Source organism: Ciconia boyciana, chromosome 6, assembly GCF_034638445.1.
Source record: "Ciconia boyciana chromosome 6, ASM3463844v1, whole genome shotgun sequence".
Taxonomy (NCBI): Eukaryota; Metazoa; Chordata; class Aves; order Ciconiiformes; family Ciconiidae; genus Ciconia; species Ciconia boyciana.
In genome coordinates this window covers 67411954-67430577 of record NC_132939.1, presented here as the reverse complement: position 1 = coordinate 67430577, position 18624 = coordinate 67411954, and the positions used below count along the sequence as shown (strand labels likewise).

The window sequence follows — 18624 nt, the reverse complement described above, 5'->3', positions numbered from 1 at the left end:
GCTGATCAGTAAAGCTGAGTGCACTGGGGTGGGTGTGCATGCATGTGTTATGAGGCCATTTTTGGGGGAGAACTGTGGGATGTTGGGTTATTGACTTGAACTCAAAATTCTGAAAACAGTGAAATGCATATTTGAAGTCACTTTAGGAAACTCTTACAAGCTTGGTCCTTATGGTCACAAGGGGAGAAGACCAGGAAACCCTTAGAGATGCACTTTTGAACACATCTTTTGGGGGCTTCTTGTGTGTTGTTGTCCAACTCCCAACATTATGCTGTATCTGGGGTTACAGAGTGAGCTGGATTATGGAACTGGGACCAGTATGGCTAAGGGGTATTGCAGGGTCTGCTGGGCTGCTGCTGCTCAGAGAAGCATCAGTGAGCCTCAGCATCACTCACCTGGGGAATCAACAGCTACATGAGGAAGGTGATAAAAGAAAGCTCCTTCACCACATGGCCCAGGTGTAATTCAAGTGTGTTAAGCAAGTCTGTGGAGGAGCTGGAGCCTTTTCCCTGGTGCTGGAGGGGAGCTTAGTCTCCTACTCTGGGTGTTTAAGATAAGATGCAAATACTGCCTTGGAGTCTGCTGAAATAATGCACTGGTTCCTGAGTGCATGTGACCTTCTTAAGCTGCCTGCCCAGATCCTAAAGGGTCCATGCGCTGAGGTGACACCTAACTGTGTATCACTTCTTTAGGTGTGAGTACCTTCAGCAGACTGTTAAATGAAGCACAGAGATGTTAACAAGGTGAAAAGAAACCTTATGGAGAAGAATGTGTGGTGCTACCACACGTTTAGGAGCGCATGCCCTCGGTGTGGAAGTTGAAAGGATGGTATCTTGGTGGAGCTATAGCCAGTGAGGTCCCTGTCGTAGCGCAGGAGGTGTTTTGGATAGATGATGAGGTGAGCTCTTAGCCCATTTATCGAGGGCAGCACTACATGCAGTGTTTTGAAGGAGAGTGGAGAGGGACCTTAACACTTCACCTTTCTCAGTAGGGAAACGACAACAGTTCAGCAGCAATTTCTTAAACTTCATGTTGTGCTTTTAAATTGAGTTAAAAATTCCAGCTCATAATGCAGTTTATACTTTGAAATACACTGGGGTAACTTGTACTGTGCCAATGCTGTAGGGATTGCTTCTAAAGCCTCTTTGTTCCTTAACAATTTTGAAACTTTATTTCAAGAGCATCAACAGCACTCTGTTCTACAGCGTAAGGGATCTGGCTTGGATATAGAAGTGCTATCTTTATGCCTGTATGATAACATACTTTAGGATAAATGTTGAAGGACGGCTTTGCTATGGAGCAGTCTAACTCATATCATGGAATGGTTTGGGTTGGAAGGGACCTTTAAAGGCCATCTAGTCCAACCCCCCTGCAGTGAGCAGGGACATCTTCAACCAGATCAGGTTGCTCAGAGCCCCGTCCAACCTGACCTGGAATGTTTCCAGGGATGGGGCATCTCCCACCTCTCTGGGCAACCTGGGCCAGGGTTTCACCACCCTCAGCGTAAAAAATGTCTTCCTTATATCTAGTCTGAATCTACCGTCTTTTAGTTAAAATCATTACCCCTTGTCTTATTGCAATGGGCCCTGCTGAAGTCTGTCCCCATCTTTCTTATCAGCCCCCTTTAAGTACTGGAAGGCTGCAATAAGGTCTCCCCGCAGCCTTCTCTTCTCCAGGCTGAACAACCCCAACTCTCTCAGCCTGTCCTTACAGCAGAGGTGCTCCAGCCCTCTGACCATTTTTGTGGCCTCCTCTGGACCTGCTCCAACAGCTCCATGTCCTTCTTGTGCTGAGGACCCCAGAGCTGGACGCAGTACTGCAGGTGGGGTCTGAGCAGAGTAGAGGGGCAGAACCCCCTCCCTTGACCTGCTGGCCACACTGCTTTGGATGCAGCCCAGGAGATGGTTGGCTTTCTGGGTTGTGAGCGCATGTTGTCGGGTCATGTCCAGCTTTTCATCCACCAGTACCACCAAGTCCTTCTCCGCAGGGCTGCTCTCAATCCCTTCATCCCCCAGCCTGCATTGAAACTGGGGATTGCCCTGACCCAGGTGCAGGACCTTGCCCTTGGCCTTGTTGAACCTCATGAAGTTCACATGGGCCCACTTCTCGAGCTTGTCCAGGTCCCTCTGGATGGCATCCTGTCCCTCAGGCGTGTCAACCACACCACTCAGCTTGGTGTTGTCTGCAAACTTGCTGAGGGTGTGCTCAATCCCACTGTCTGTCATTGATGAAGATATTAAACAGTACTGGTCCCAGTATGGACCCCTGAGAGATACCACTTGTCACCGATCTCCATCTGGACATTGAGCCGTTGACCACTCTACCCTCTGGATGCGACCATCCAACCAATTCCTCATCCACCAAATAGTCCACCCATCAAATCCATATCTCTCCAACTTAGAGAGAAGGATGTTGTGGGGGACCGTGTCAAAGGCCTTACAGAAATCCAGACAGATGACATCCGTAGTTCTTCCCTTGTCCACTGATGTAGTCACTCCATCATAGAAGGCCACTAGGTTGGTCAGGTAGGACTTGCCCTTGGTGAAGCTGTGCTGGCTGTCTCGAATCACCTCCCTGTCCTCCATGTGTCTTAGCCCGTGGATACTCCCTTCTATTACATGATCTTCCCAGGCACAGAGATGAGGCTGACAGGTTGGTAGTTCGAGGGTCCTCCTTTCTACCCTGTTTAAAAATCGGTGCAATGTTTCCCTTCTTCCTGTCACAAGGGACTTCACCTGACTGCCATGACTCTTCAAATATCAGGGAGAGTGGCTTGGCAACGACATCAGCCAATTCCCTCAGGACTCTAAGTTGCATCTCGTCAGATTCCATAGACTTATGTATGTTCGAGTTCTTCAGGTGGTCATGAACCTGATCTTCTCTTGCAGTGGGAGGGACTTTGCTCCCCCAGTCCCTGCCTTGCAGTCCATCCACTCGAGAGGTGTGGGAAGAGAGGTTGCCAGTGAAAACTGAGGCAAAGAAGTTGTTGAGTACCTCAGCCTTCTCCTCGTCCGTTGTTCCCAGTTTGCAAGTCTTGCTTATCAGGGGGTAACGCTTTCTTTGACCTTCCTTTTCTGGCTGTAGGAAGCCCTTATTATTCTTTGTGTCCCTTGCCAAGTTCAGCTCCAGCTGCACCTTGGCCTTCCTGAGCCCATCCCTACACAACTGTGTCTCTATGCTCTTCCCAGGATAGCTGTCCCTGCTTCCACTGCCTGTGCATTTCCATCTTGCCCTTTAGTTTGGCCAGCAGGTCTCCACTCATCAATGCTGGTCTCTTGCCTTCCTTTCCTGATTTCTTACACCTGGGGATCAAGAGCTCTTGCCCTCTATGGAAAGTGTCCTTAAAGATCTGCCAGCTCTGTTCTGCTCCCTTGTCTCTGAGGGCAGTTTCCCAGGGGGTCCTATTGACTAACTCCTTGAAGAGCTGGAAGTTTGCTTTCCTAAAATTCAGGGTCCTGACTTTACTCTTCACTTCACCTGACCCATATCTCTGCAGACTGTGAACTCCACCAGTGCATGATCACTGCAGCCCAGGCTGCCTCCAGTCTTGACATCACCGATTAGCTCGCTCGCATCGGTGACCAACAGCTCCGGTATCGCATCCCCTCTGGTAGGGCTGTCTATTACCTGGTTTAAGCAGTTATCTTCAATGCATTCCAGGAGTCTCCTGGATTGCCTACAGCTCGCTGTGCTACTTTTCCAGCAGATGTCAGGGTGGTTGAAGTCCCCCAGCAGGACGAGAGCCTGCGAGTGTGATGGCTCCTGTAGCTGGAGTAAGAAGGCTTTGTCAATAGGCTCCCCTTGATGGGGAAGCCTGTAGTAGACACCAACCACAAGGTTCCCTTTGTGGCCTCGGTCTCTGATTCTTACCCATAAGCTTTCAGCTGGTTCATGGCTATTCTTCAGAGACAGCTCTTCACACTCCATCCAATTCTTGGGGTGGAGGCATTGCCCTCTACATCTCCTTCCTTGCCTGTCCCTTCTGAACAGCCTGTAGCCATTGATAGCTGCACTCCAGTCATGGGACTTGTCCCACCAAGTTTCAGTAATGGCAACTAGATCGTAGCTTTCTAGCAGCATGGTGGCTTCCACCTCCTCCTGTTTGTTGCCCACGCTGTGTGTGTTGGTGTAGAGGCACTTCAGCTGGGCTGTGGACTGTGTCACCTTCCATATCTGCTGTGGAAGTCTTGGTGATGGGAGTCTGTTCAGCCTTCAGCTGGTGCAAGTTTGTGCTGGAGCAGAAAGTCAAAATATCAGTGTTGTAGGAAGCCCATCATCAGCAGAAGCTTCTGTGGTCTACATTTAGTCCTGAATGTTCCTCTACATGTTCCCTGTGTTGAAAGGGTTTTGTAAATACAGCATGAACGATGTTTTCATCTGGCAAATGATTTTAAATTTAATGTACAGTTGTAATAAAATCCAACCCTCTTTTGCAGGTGTCGTTCCTAATGTGACTATGGATTAAAACTCACTGATTGCTACTAGCAAAAGAGTGGCAGATGCCTCTTGTTATCAGTTAAAACATGTCCTAGGGCTCTGGTTCACCTCTAGCTAAGTGGCAGGAGTGGTGAGTAGGAGTCTGCTTCTGTATGGCCAGGTGAAATAAAATACGGCACCTATGCTGTATGCGGAGGCTGCACATTCACTGTTGCAGCATTGAGCACCTTGTTGGATTGACGATTGAGAGCATTTTTCCGACTTGCAGTCAAAATGCATTCGTGGCCCGTTACGACCGGTTTGTTCCTACACCAGCGTTGTCCTCTGGCTTGAACCCCACCCTGCAAGGTAGGAGCTGGAGGAAGCCCATCTCTTGGGTATGGCCCCTGTTCACTTGGGGGTAGTTCAGAGCAGCGTAGCTGTACGTGCACAGCGGGGAAGCAAGAGTAGCAAGTAATGCTTGCTCAAGGCTGGCTGTTCAGATTTTCTGATGTTTTTGTGTCTTTCTGATCCACAACTGTGGTATACAGAATTAAAAGCAAAAATAGGCATGCTTACCCAGCTGTGTAGGCAGAGGAGGAGGCAATTCCAGCCTGGGTAGGCTCGTAGTACTCGTACTTCCTAAGTCCTAGTTTGGTAGTTGTGCTGTGCATGTTGACGATAACTCTATGATGCCTCTGTCAACGGACAGGAACTTTGACTTCTATATGTTGAGTCTGCATTCCTCCTATTGTCTAGCCTAAACAAGTTGCCCTTTTAAAATCTCAGGGTTGAGAACTAACTGCATATGCCCAAGTTTTAAACTCTTGGCATATTTGAAAATGTATTATCACTCTGTGAACTTTGGTTGTTTAACTGATGGATACTTTTTGCCACTGTTTTTTTTTTTCATTATACTGTATGTGGTGGTAAGGGAGAAAAATCTTGCCTGTTGATTTCATCTCCCTTTCCAGCTGAAGAATTAGCAAGACTTAGCCTGATAATGGGGTACAGCAACCTTGTTTCAAATGCTGTTTTCTGATGCACTCATTTAGCTAGGTCTGTGTCATATTTACGGTAATTTTGATGCAGCAATCACACTTTCTTTCCTTTCAGAGAAAACTGAAATCATTCAACTGCTTAGACATAACGTGTGCAGTAGATATCTTAAAACTTCAGGTAGGTAGAATAAACCACATGAAAGCATCTAGATCTGATAAGATTCACAGTCACTGAAAAGTTTTGATTTCCTTCTATGAGTTAACGACTCTCCTTCAACTTGCAGCCTGTTTCCAAGGCAGGTCAATCTCATTTTCCTCTAGGAATTCAAATAGATGAGAGCATCCGTCTGCTGTCAGCTTCTCCTTTTGTCCATTGCTGTTTAACAATAGGATTGTTGAGTCACCGAGAGGTTAACGAAGCACTTTTTTTTTTTTTTTGTCAGTGGTCCAATCTCTTTGTATAGTTGTGTCCAACAGCACACTGAACAGAAATAATGGGAAAATCTTGTTGGTGGAATGACTGGGGTTGTCATTTTGCAATACCAGGGTAAAGACCTGCTTAAGCTTCAGGCTTCTAGCTGTGTATGGGGTGGCTGATTACAAATCCCTCGGCAAGAACATTAAATATTAGTTTCTCTGTATCTTTTGCATTTAACAGTGTTGGAGCTGGGAGATATGAACGATTACAGTTGGTTCAGCAGTAGCTACCCATTTAGTATTTAAAATGCTTCTGTTACAATGAGTCTTCTGGGGTTTGGCATTAGGAAAAGGGTGAATTGGAGCCCTTAATTATGGAGTGCGGGAACAATTGCAGCCGGACAGACAGGCAGCGGTCCAGCTCCTCTCTTAGTGAGCGAGCAATGCTTTTGTGCCGTGCCATCCCACTGCACAAATGACCGTAGCAAGGCTGTTGCTAGATTGATTGGTTTTGATCTCTTTTAGGAAGGGGTTTGAAAGCTCTTAATTTTGGGTTTGTCACAGTAGTCCTTCAGGCTTCTACCCTGTTGCTCTGAGCAAATCTGTTACTGTGGCTGCCCCAAAGAGCTTCCTATGAAGGCAGCTGGTGGGGGGAGAGCAGGATTAAAAACCAGTTTTTAAATCCAGTTGTATCGGGACATCCGTGGCTTGGCTTGTGTAGGTGTCGTGGCAAAGTGATTGCAAGGAAAGCTTTGAAGGCACAGTGTTTTGCTGGCAGCCCAGCCCCTTTGCATGCACAAGGGATGGAGAGCTTTGAGGAGTTTGGGAGAATTAAGCTTGGGAAGGTGCGGGACGGGGTCGTGCTCTGCGGCGCGTGGGTGAGCTGTGACTTGCCAGGTGCCACCCGGGGCGGGGATAGACTTCTCTTCCCTGATCTCTTACCCGCCTGTGGGTGAGCACATCCCTTGCTCAGCAGAGCTGGGCGGCAGTGGGACTTGCAGGAGTGCCTGCAAAAAACCTCTCACCTTTTCCCTCCGGAGCACCTCTGCAGGCTGGGTTTCTCCTACAGTTTGAGTCAAAGTGCACCTGATATCTCTGAGACATTGGCTGTTTGCCCCTGCCGTGCCTTCTTTCCAGGCGTGTCGTTAGGCGAAGACATCGTCAGCCGATGCACAAACCGCACTCACACTGCGGTGCGCTGCGCTTCCAACAGAGCTCGTGCTGGGAAATGGAAGATACAGAACTCCTCTCCGGAGCATAACTCCACTGTTTGTTTTTTTTTTCCCCATCTTGGGAGCTGCCAAGCCTTCGTGGCGGCTGGCATACGTATGGCAGTGCCTTCTCCTGTTGGGAATGTTAAAAATACCTGCTACAATTTTCCCTTTCCACATACCAAAATATATTAATGTGCTGCTGCTCTGGTTAGTCATTTCCTCTTCCTTTGTTCCTTTCACAACAGGGTGAAGGACTGCGGGTGCATACTTCCGTAAAATCTTGTATGGTTGAGAAGTCTGAAGCTAAATAGATTCTCCTGGGTGAATACCTGTCTGTTGGCAGAATGCTTCTGTTCTCATCTGTTAAATACACATTTAAAAATAAATCTGGATAAAGTAACTTCTGTGGTGTTCATACTAAGAATATCTTTGCTGCCTGATTTATTTTTGTAGGGGAAAAATTATAATATGAACAAGGCTAATACTCCTATCATGAGTTTAATATATTCTTGCAGAAAAACTTAGGTGATACGTTGCTATAGGAAAATTTCCAAATTCTCTCATTTGTTTTCAGACTTCTTGTCTTCCTCCTGTGCCATCACCTCTGTGCACACATGCTCCCCCCTCCCCAAGTTCCTGCGAAACCTTGTTCAGCGTGGGCAGAAACTTGGTGAAAGCACCGGCGGGACAGTGTCAGGCTGTACATGGCTGTACGTGGCTCAGTTGTGGGACAGCTTTAGCAGTTTCCGTGCCGTTGGGGTATAGAGGTACAAAGGTTAATAAATTCAGCTATGCGGACCTGCTTAAACCTTGCTCTGAGTGACTTGCTAACCCTTCAAGGCTGGATATTTTTTTGCTTCTCCATTGCTGCTGCTGCTTTGAGAAATTTGGAGAAAAGCTTTAGCACCAGGCGGTCTGGAGAGCCACAGAACAAGTGGTAGGCTTAAAACTTTCTTGTGTGGCTGGAGAAATTCAAGCGAGTAGGCTAAAATATCGTCTGACCAATACGGTTAGGGGCAAAGTTGAGTAGAAATTTGGAGAATCAAGCAGTAAATTAAGACAGACCTTTTTGTAGGTACGTGCAAACTTCAGAAATATGTCCCCTAAACGAAATGCCATCCTCGTTAGCAATGTCATGGTTTTCCTGTCGTTCTGGCACTGAGGACATCTGCTTTGCCCTGGATTCGAAGTGAAGGACAGCTTGTGCCTGCCTGGGGAGGTGAGGCACGGGCAGCGGTGCTGCTCCTGCCAGGCAGCCTGAGGAAAACCAGCATTGGTGGGGCTGTGCGAGGCTTGCAGGGAGGTCATTACCTCTTCTGGGATGCACAGGCAGATAATACACTTGGGTCTTTTCCCTGACTATTTGCAGCTCTTGTATATAAAAACCTGGGTTGGTTTTTTTTTTTAAATGATCACTAGCCTCCCAGTACTCAGATGCCATTCATACTTTCACAGCAATGTAAGGCAAAAAAAAAAGCTGGACCGAAAGCCTTTTCATCCTTTGTTTCTGTCTCCTCTTACTTTACATTTATTTTTTTAAAACCTAAACAAGACTACATAATACAGGGATGTATATTTAGATAGTTATATTTACTATATACACTGGGAAAGGGAAAAGGTTTCATTCCAGCTGTTTTTTCTTTGCACATTGCTGTGAAAGTATGAGAGGAATCTGAGTACTGAGAAGCTACTGCTTGTACCTGCTTTCCTCTATCCTTCTATGCTTGCAGAGACTGAATTGGATGTGAAGAGATGAAAAGGCTGTAGCAGCCTCAAATTTCTCAAGAGATGATCTTCAAATTTTTTTTACTTGGAATTTGAGGCTCTTGTTTGTGACCGGGGGGGAGGGGGGGTCAACTGTGTAATTGCTGTGGGTGCTGTAGAGCTTGTTTTAATCAAGTTACAGTAATAGAATTTACAGTAATAGAGCACGGGAAGGATAGGTGCAGAAGTCTCAGAATAAATATACTTATGCTAGTGCCACTTATTCCTGTGTCAGAAAAGGATTAAGCTGTGTTGGAGTAAGATAGGCTGATACCCTCACAGCTGAGACCCCTCACCTGCCTTGTTTTGGCAGAGCCAGCTTTGGAATGACGATGCATATGGTTATGTCAGCAGATGGAGCAGGGGGTAAGATGGGTGATGAGCAGCTTTGTGACCCCAGCTGAAGGACGTGCAAACAGTTGTGCTGGTAATGCAAAAACCCCGTGCCCTAGGAAAGGGTTCCATGCTAGCTGAAAGAGCCCTGGCAAAACCCTGAGCAAACCCAGCCGGGCTGTGCAGTGCTCGGCATCGGAGCTGTCGTTTCGTATTCTGCCCCCAGTTTCGGGGGACGATAGCTGCGCTCTGAGGCTTTCTATGCATCCAAGGTGAAGATTATACTGTGAATATATATTTATACAGTAGACCACAACAGATGTCAAAAGGCCTTTGTTGAGGTGCATAGTGGCTTTGAACTTGTGTATATGGCTTTTGTGTGTGGTAAACCCGAGCTGCTATGGACTGTCATATCGACTTGGCTTGTACAAACCCCTGCTAACTTTCCAGACAGCTAATCAGAATAACAAAACAGGCATGGCCTGATGCTTCCCTCCTGTCCAGGTGCTGGGCACGAACAGATTTCAGGTGTGGTTGTGTGTGTTTAATGCTTCTGCCTGGCTGACCCAAGAGTCCTGGCTTAAATCTGCATGTGGCTCCTGCTGCTGGGCAGGTTTGTGTTGCGGGAGACCCCTTGATACTCAAGAACTACATGACGTGCAGAACTGCCGCTCAGACTGGTAATCTAAACTCAGCTTTGGCCATTAATCTGCTAGCTTTGTCTCTTATTTTTAGTATGTAATCCTGCCTGTATGGCCTTGGCAAAACCCCAAGTTCTAGCGTTGCCTGCAAAGCCAGAACTAACGAGTTAATCGATGTTGGGTTTATTGCAATGTATTATTACACCTTGAGCAAACCTGGGAAAGCCATCCATTGCAAGGCAGCTGGGTGATGCTGCGGTGATAACAGGGAAGGTTGTTTTTAATCAAGTCTGTATGTTAAGGCTATTAGAAATGTAAACTTAATTCTTTTCTAAAATGTGGCTAAAAGGTGCAGCTGCCTTGCTGGCTGGGTTTGTTGGCTCTATCCGGCAGCTTTGGAGGAGAAGTGAGACTTGGCTGCTGCCCGGCTTGCAGAGGCAGTGCCTCTCCGCGGCTGTACTGACATCTTCCCTTGCCTTAAACATCGGCGGAATTGTTCATGCTGATGCATTCATATGGCTACTTGTGCAGCCTTTTTTGCGGTTGAGCTGTGCCTTCTGGTGTAATGCATGCGATGGGAAGTAACAGATGTAACGGGGGATCTTCTGGCTCTTCGGAGCCGCTGTGTGAGCGAGCGAGTGACCTTGGCTGCTATCGCTGCCCGCTTGGGATGCGAGCAAAACCGCAAGCTGAGAAAATCGGCGTCTTGTGTTTAACCTTTAGTTTAGATTTTGCTGCTCTTTAGTCCTTGGTGAGAGCCTGTCAGAAAATGCAGGGAGTGTGTTTTCCTTCATATTTTGAGGAGTATCATTTCCCAGTTCCCCGTGTGTAGAAGTGAGTGTCGATTGAAGAGTAAATGTTGGATCCGGTCTCTGCTTGTGAGGCGAGCAGGAAAGGGGGAATGCTTACCCAAAAGACCGTGAGCTTGCTGCTCGGGTGTTTAAGTGCCTCTTGAATAGTTCACGGTGGTGTGGGCAGAGCACGTCTATACGCGAGCGTGAAGGAAGGAGCTGGGGAAGCCTTGGGGACTCCCTGGAAATAGCGATGGGAAGACGCAGACTTGCTGAGTAATGCCCAGAGCCCTCTCGGGGCACGGTCCTCTCCTGCTGGAAGAAAAAAACCTTTGATCATTTACAGGCACTTTGGAAGAAGGTAGTGTAAAGATAACAAATTATCTTCTGACTTTGGAGATAAGAGAAGTGTGTTAGAAGTTAGAGATTTCAAGGGAAGACTTGCAGTTTCTGGAGTCTCGTGGGGCCAAGGACACTTTCCTCTGGCCCTGATGGATGCCAGTTTTTATCCCAAATAACATGCCCTTGCAAATGCAAGTAATGTTTTGGTTTCCTAAGACTTTTCAGTCCCGAACAATATCGGTGTCTTTGTGCTCATGCTTTGGTGACCCCCGTTGGTTGCTGGTGGGAAGGGGTCTGTGCAGTTTCGGGGTATTCGGGCAAGCTGCTGGGCAGGAGGGCACAGCATGGTTCTCCAGCCCCTTCTTTGCTCCGTGCCAACAACCTGTGTGCATGCTTTTATCCCTGGATAAATGCAAGGTTGCTCGTTCCACTTTCACTGATGCTAATTCCAACTCTGGGCTTTATCCCGCAGCCCAGGTGGTTTCAGGGCGTCAGCTGCTGCACGGTGAATCCCTGCCCTGCCTTATCTTGTATGAACTTGCCTGGATGGCCAGGCTGCGGTGGAAACCTCCCGCGTGTTCCTGGCAAACCCTTGCAGGAGGTACACGGGTGCTCATCACTGCCGGCGCTTGGATGAGAGCAAGGTCATCTGCCAACGTCGTGTAGCCATATTGTGCTCCCAGCTTGCTCTCAGCACTGCTGCTGCATTCTGTCAGGTGTTGGCTCTAAAGATGTATTAAAAAACCCCTAAAAGTAAAGGCTTTTGTTGAAGTAAAGCTACTCTTCTCTGGAATTTAATAAATAGCGTGTCTGTGTTAACTAACATCAAGCAATGAGAGCAGACAGAGCCCAACAGATGGTACAAACAGCGGCATGTTTGGAATGGAAAATATTTACCTAGAGGGTATTTGAAGCACTGAGATTGTGCTTTGCAAATGGCTTAATTGTATCAGCGTAATCAAGTGAAGAAGAGCAAGATTTATTGACAAGTCTCGCTCTCCTGTCGCTGTTAGCGGTTTGTAGGGGGTGTCGAGCCCTGTTGAGCTTCACTTGAACAGGTCTCCTTCCCAGAGAAGAGTAACTTCAATACTTGCATGGCTCAGTCTGTAATTTCAAGTGTCTACAGCTTGCTTCTGTTGCTGCACAAATCATGCTGTCAGGGCAAGTATTTTAAATGAAAGAAACTCGGAGCTTGAACTGCTCTTTATTATGCTCCCCCCCACCCCCAGTCTTAGTTTTGAGACGACTTCTGTAAACAGAGCATGGAAATACAGCTATAAAAGTAGAGTTTAAAAAGAACAAAAAAAAAGTAGGTTAAATTTTGCCATCCGGGTCAAAACTGGCAGGGCCATTTAGATTTACAGCTTTTCTAGGTGGCCGATGCTTCATGCATGCCTCTTAGTTGTGCAAATTTAAGTCACATACTATCTTCTTACAGGTCACTTTACTGGGAGCTCTGCCTTTTTCCTTACGTAGGTGGGAGGTGAGACTTTCCTGTCTTAAAAGCAGTGCTCAGGTGTAGCCCCTCGTCACTGGTGTTCATGGGACAGTGTGGCTTTTTTGGGAATGGGAAGGTTGAGGAGGATGTTGAGGGATTGCAGGGGCTCCCTTTGTTCCCGGTGTGGCTGACCTGCTGAAGTTAGCCAGGTATTAATGAACTTGGAGCAAGTTTGATGGCCTGAAATCCTTGCCTGCTCTGACAGCTCGGCTTTTGCTCTCTGCCTCTTACTGTCACACCGCAGCAGCTCTGCTGTCTTTTTATGTCTCGTCTTGGGGCGTGAAGAACGCATCTTGTTTTTTCAGTGACATATAGGGCTGCTTAAAAAAACCCAAACTAAACCAACTTACGTTCTAACTCTGCAACTTTTTTCTTATCCTGTAGCAGTGCTGATGTTAAATTAATTTAGGTCATGAAATGGCTCATGAAAATGCCTTAGGTTTTTCTGGCAGCCCTCCTTCCTAGAGCTTGAGCCCAGCAGTCCTTTAGTTCGTTGATGCTTGTGAACGAAGTCACAGAGAGCTGGTTGCTCCCACTGTATGGATGAGGAATAGGCATGGAGTGGCTAAACATCTTGTTTAATATTATATATTTTACCTGTGGCAGACCTGGGTTTAACTTCCTTGTCTAGCCCAAGCTGCTGGGCATCCTCTTCCAAAGAGCTCTGGGGCAAGATGAGTTTGGGAGTGAAGCTATTTTCAAGAGAATCTTCTCTGCAGCTGGCCGATATGGAGTATGTTGCTAACTGTGCAGATTAAGGGAAAAAAAAAATACTGTTTGAGGAATTTATTGAGTACAGATTTATTGAGTACTCCTCTGAGACTTCTCGCTGCATTCCTAGTGACTGTTGAATGAGGGCTTTCTTTTAGTCCACTTGCCAGCTTGAGAAAATCCCTGGGAAAAATACCCCAGTTAAAGAAACTGTTGCCTTAACTAAATCATATGTGGTATCTCTTAAACTGCTTAGTATTTAAAAAAAAAAAAAATTACCTTGATACCTATATTCCTACCCCCCCCCTTTAATGTTAGTTTTTCAAAGAGGCACAAACCCCTGGAGATTATGTGCATCTTGGGACCCAAGCATTTATAGAAGCCGTGCTTCTAATGTGCTGGGGCTAAGCTACGAGTGACTCATTAGCCAGATGGAGCTATAATTTATTTCTGTCTTCTCAAGTAAGCTAATCCCCTGGACCTAAACTGACTGAATATCCTGTGAAATGTGCTATCTGTGCAGGGTGAAACTTGAGATTTAAATGCAAAAAGTGAAGGGTGTGTTACAAAAACCCAGGGCAGTGTTAACTAGCAGAGGAGGTCAGGTGCAAGCAATAATACTGCACTGGAGTTCAGCAATAGTTATTTTCTGTGGCACGGGCTCTGTTTAGGGAACAAAAGTGCAATTCTTTTGTTAAAGGCAGGATGGGAACAGTAACCGAGTCTGTGCGCGGCCTGGGACAGATGCGGTTTGTTCCCCTTTTTCAGAATGACTAAAGGGATGTTGTGAGTTCTTGAATTTACGAACGAGATGGGAGCGTGTCTGCAAGTGGGGAGCCTGGCATGGGTGCTGGACAGCCGGGCTCTAAGAAGCGTGCCCGATAAGTATAATGTTAAGTATCAAATATGGATGAAAGGTGAGTATTTAACCAAATACCTTGAAATTTAAAAGTAGCTAAAGTCGCTGTGCCTCGTAGCAGTAGCGAGGGGGTGTGTACGTGCAATTTCTGCCGGGTGTGCCTTGCCTGGGGATTGCAGCTTTGAGTGGGTAGAGAGCAGATGCAGCCGCCCCGGAAAGGTGTCCAAGGGAGGGCTGCAAGTGATAGAAGTCCCCATGGCAGCACTTCTGGGGGGAGAAGTAATATTTTTGTGAGGGTGTCTTGTATTTCCATAGCTAACAGGAATGGGAGGATTCGTAAAACTAAATCCCGAGGAGCATTTCAGCTGGTACGTGAAGGTTTTTAAGTTAATGTAGCATCCACTTTTTTCTGGTTTAATTGAAGGAGCTTCTCTGTCTTGTTTCTTTTTGTATGGCATAGGATTTTTTTCCCTATAGATTGCTTCTGTTTTTTCCTAGATGGCTTGTCAATGCAATTAAGTAGTATAAATGGGAACGGAGAAACTTGTTTAGTAATTGTAGATTGTCAGAGGACAACTGGAAACTGTGCGAGCCAAATACCCCATGGCAAGGGTGCCACTTCATAAAGATAATCTCGCCAAGGGGCAGATGGTGAAGGATGTAATCTTGTCATTCTGCATACGAGCCAGCAGCAATGGTATCTTTCTAGAAGTGATTTTTAAATGCCCTTGCTCATGCAGGGCTGAGATGGGAAATGACTGTATTAGCAGCAGAGCAGAGCTCTTGTTTGCCACTCCCAAGTGTCCTTACTCAATTCTAGTTACATCCTGAGGCTTTTACTTGTTTGTTTTGTGTTTTGGGGTGTGGTGTTTTTTTTTTTTTTTGAACCCTGCTTCCATGTGAAAGGCTGGATCTGTGCCTGTGAAATTCCCCACTGGACTGCAGAGATCAAATCCGCATGCCTCTGATCACAGTGTTTGGGGTGGAAGCATTCATTCGGCTCACGCTCTGCTTTGCCCTGATGACTTAGAGGAGGACGGGAGCGGTGATTGAGTCTGTGGAGGCTCTAAAACTCGTCATTGCAACGCTGTGCTCTGGATCTGGCGCAGGGTGCAAATGATCCCGTTGTGCAAGTGGAGAGCAGGGTGGCAGACGGAGGCTCGGCAGAGCTTGCGTTGCTCAGCCAGCTCTGAGATCAGACCTCATCTTGTCCAGTACATATTCCCCACTCGGACTAGCTGTTATAATTATGTATTTATGGCTCCTCTTAAAAGCAGCTGAAGCTTTCAAATGTGTCTAGCCTCTCTGGTCTCAAAGCAACAACCATTTTTTGCTTACACTTGGTCCTGCCTCGATGCCTCATGCCTCCCGACACCGCATGTCTCGAGCCTTTACAACGTGTTTTGCCGAGCGCGTGATTCGACCTGAGCATCTGGTGTCGGGTGCTGGGGAACGTGTAGGGACGGCTGCAGGGTGTGATCGTCCTGGCTTGGCGGAAGCAATCGGATGAATTTATGGCCAGCTGCGTGCTTCTGTATCAGCGAGGCAGAGGTGGGCTGTTCTGGGCTCTTCATGGTTAGGTATTGTAATTGTTGCAGTAATGTATTGTAATGATTAACTTAATTACACTTGTGAAAAATCTGCTTAATTACATATTTACTTTGGGGATTAGCTTCTCCTGTAAGCATTCAATATTGACTTTGGCTGAGACAAATTTTCAAGATCTGCTTCCTTCAAGAGATGACTAATATTAGATCACTTAGTGCAGGAAGCTGGTTTTATCAAGTAGCTGTAACTAATCATTTTGAAAGCTCCAGCTTACTTTAGAGCATCTGTGCTTTTTCTTAGAAAAAGACAAGCTTTTCCTCCCATCCCTCTCAGCCCTTCTGAAACTGTGTTGGATGTAATTCTAGACCCAAGCCTTTTCTGTGAGCTGTGCGCACACAGAAAATAAATACAAACTGGGAGGAGACTTAGTGTTAAGGCAACAGATGAATAATTAGTGTATTGAAATGTTAGTCTTTTATTTGGATAACTTAATAGCCAATTTAAAGTTCCCACTCCTTGCTTTCTGCGCTGCTCAATGCACTGTACAAATATATTATCACAGTAACTCCTCTCTGTCCAGAAACTATTAGATAGAACAACTCTTCCCTCTTGAGCTAAAGCCAGGCTCCAAACCAAGCTCTCGCCAATGTGGCAGGATGGCAAGCCAGTTCACGATAGCAGCTTCCAGCACAGCCAGGAGTTGAGGTAAAAAAAAAAACCCACTTTAAGTGTAATACTAGGAGGTATTTGAAGAGTAATCCTCAGTTTGCCCAGAAGCAAGGAGAGCCTGACCTCTCCCTGCGCCGTGCAACTTCTCTATGGACTTTATTCCCTGTGCCCTCAGTGGGCACATGTATTTTCTTTTTCGAAGTGGCAGTGGAAATGCTCCAAGCAATATTGCTTTAAGGTGTGGATCAATTCCCCCTACTCTTTTGGGGTCATCTCACTTATGTCTAAGCCTGTGTGAAGCTCTCATCCTCAGGTTGGTTGAGGAGAAGCAAAAGGGCAGGCTGATGTGTAACGGTGCCCGGAGCTGCTAACAGTACAAGCTTCCCCAGGTGGTGTTGGGGACCTTTGCACGTGTTGGCTGGGTTGGGGGATGCCACGGTTGGGCAGTGGTTGCAGAGGAGGTGACAAAGATTATGGGAGATGCAACCTGGGTTAGATCCCTTGCCTTTCATTCCCGAGAGAATGGGTCTCCCAAGGGACCGTTGAGTTGACGAGTTGTCTTTTCTCGTCGTAGAAGAAAAGAGTCGTAGAGGAAAATGTAGTTGAAGCACGTGCTTTCCAGGGTGCTTTTTAAACAGAGTTGGTGAATCAGGGATTGCACTTGCTTAATTAGTTTTGATTGTGTTTTTCAATGGTTGGTGCTTTATTTCCCCTTGGAACAAAGAGTCTGGAGAGGATTTGAATTCTTCCTGCAAAAATCCAGGTCTGTTCATAGTGATCAGTGGTGAAATGGGAAAATTGGTCTTGCCTTGGACCCCAAATTAGGTTTTTAGCTTCATCCTGACTTTAACTCTGTGGTTCCTGCTTTAAAAAAAAAATAAAAATTAATGCTCTGAGCGTAAGTAGTGTTTTCACTACTTATTTTTTCAGCAAATTATCCTGGAGTCATCTGGTCTGTTAGTGCCCTGGAAGTTGTACACTGTTATATGCACAAAATAAGTAACAGATCTTCCTGTTTTCCTATAAATGTGTGGAATTTTCATGAGTTTAAAGCTGGGTTTTAGACTTCAAAAAGCAGTTTTGAAAATACCTGATTCTTCATGGTTGACTAAAATTTAGGGCTCTCCCTTCTTCCCTTCATTCCACTTTTGAAGCTGTTGTAAATCTGGGAGCAAAAGGAAGTTGAAATTTAACTCCCACTTGCCAAGATAAAAATCTTAATTTGTTATGTTTGATTTACAGCAAAAAAAAAAAGCATTGCTCTGCATGTACTGGGCCTTATTTCACAGCCTCTGAAAGTGCTGTCTCATGTATTTCTGAAATCAAAAGCTTTAACTTTATGAAATTCACTTGGGAAGGGAGGATGAGGAAGGTAAAGAAAAGAGGACAACTGCTCTCTTCCAAGATGAGCAGTCATGCAAACTGCAGTTCCTTCCTATCCTGGTTAACAACTTGGAAGCAAATGGTAAATGACTCAAAGCTGTTCCATGATTGATACAGTTTGGTAACTTTATTAAAAGCTATTTCAAGGCATCTCTAAATTAATGACAAAGCTTCTTTTATTATTATAATTGGTGGGAGAAATAATATTGAGGAAAACCTGTACAAAACCTAATTTTTTTCTTTCTTTTTTCCCTGTAGGTTTTTTAAATATAGCTAAGAAAAAGCACAATGGAGTTTTACGAGTCCACCTACTTTATCATCCTCATTCCTTCTGTGGTTATTACAGTCATCTTCCTCTTCTTCTGGCTTTTCATGAAAGAAACTTTGTATGATGAAGTCCTTGCAAAACAGAAAAGGGACCTAAAGTTTCCACCTACCAAGACTGATAAAAAGAAAACGGAGAAGAAGAAGAACAAGAAGAAAGAAGCTCAGAACGGGAACATCCACGAGTCTGACTCTGAAAGTACGCCTCGGGACTTTAAGCTCTCTGATGCCCTGAGTACGGATGAAGAGCACGTCGCTCCTGTTCCCTTGAGCGTGACTGAAGCATCTACAGGTGTTAGAGAACGGAAGAAGAAGAAGCATAAGGCCGTTCAAGATGATCATGTAACTAAGGAGTCGGAAGGATCCAAGTCTTCAGGCAAGAAAGTAGAACCAGTCCCTGTTACAAAACAGCCCACTCCACCATCTGAATCAGCAGCATCTAAGAAGAAGCCTGGGCAGAAGAAGCAGAAAAATGGAATGGGTATCTGATGTTGCATATGCTTCTTGCACAGAACGCCAAAACCGTGTTCTGCTCTTTGCAAGGCCACAGAGTGTGTCTCTCTCAACTGTTCTGCCTGATCTCTGTGGGGCAAAGCTCACTTCTAACCTTTTCCTTTTAACGAGCTATTGCATTTCTCTCCCTGTTTTCATCTGGCAGCAATGGTCTGGTTTTCCTCCTCCTGTCCTTGCCGCCTTCTCCTCAAGACTGTTGA

At 46.1% G+C, this 18624-nt stretch overlaps 1 protein-coding gene across 11 annotated transcripts in view; it reads left to right on the top strand.

Moving 5' to 3' along the window:
- KTN1 (kinectin 1) overlaps positions 1–18624 on the top strand; it is an 80402-nt gene that overhangs the window by 8441 nt on the left and 53337 nt on the right. For all 11 annotated transcript variants that reach the window (XM_072864234.1, XM_072864241.1, XM_072864235.1 and 8 more), the window contains exon 2: positions 17846–18392. In XM_072864234.1, the coding sequence (XP_072720335.1) occupies positions 17876–18392 (517 nt within the window). In that variant the 5' untranslated portion in view covers positions 17846–17875. The remainder of the gene's footprint in view (positions 1–17845; positions 18393–18624) is intronic.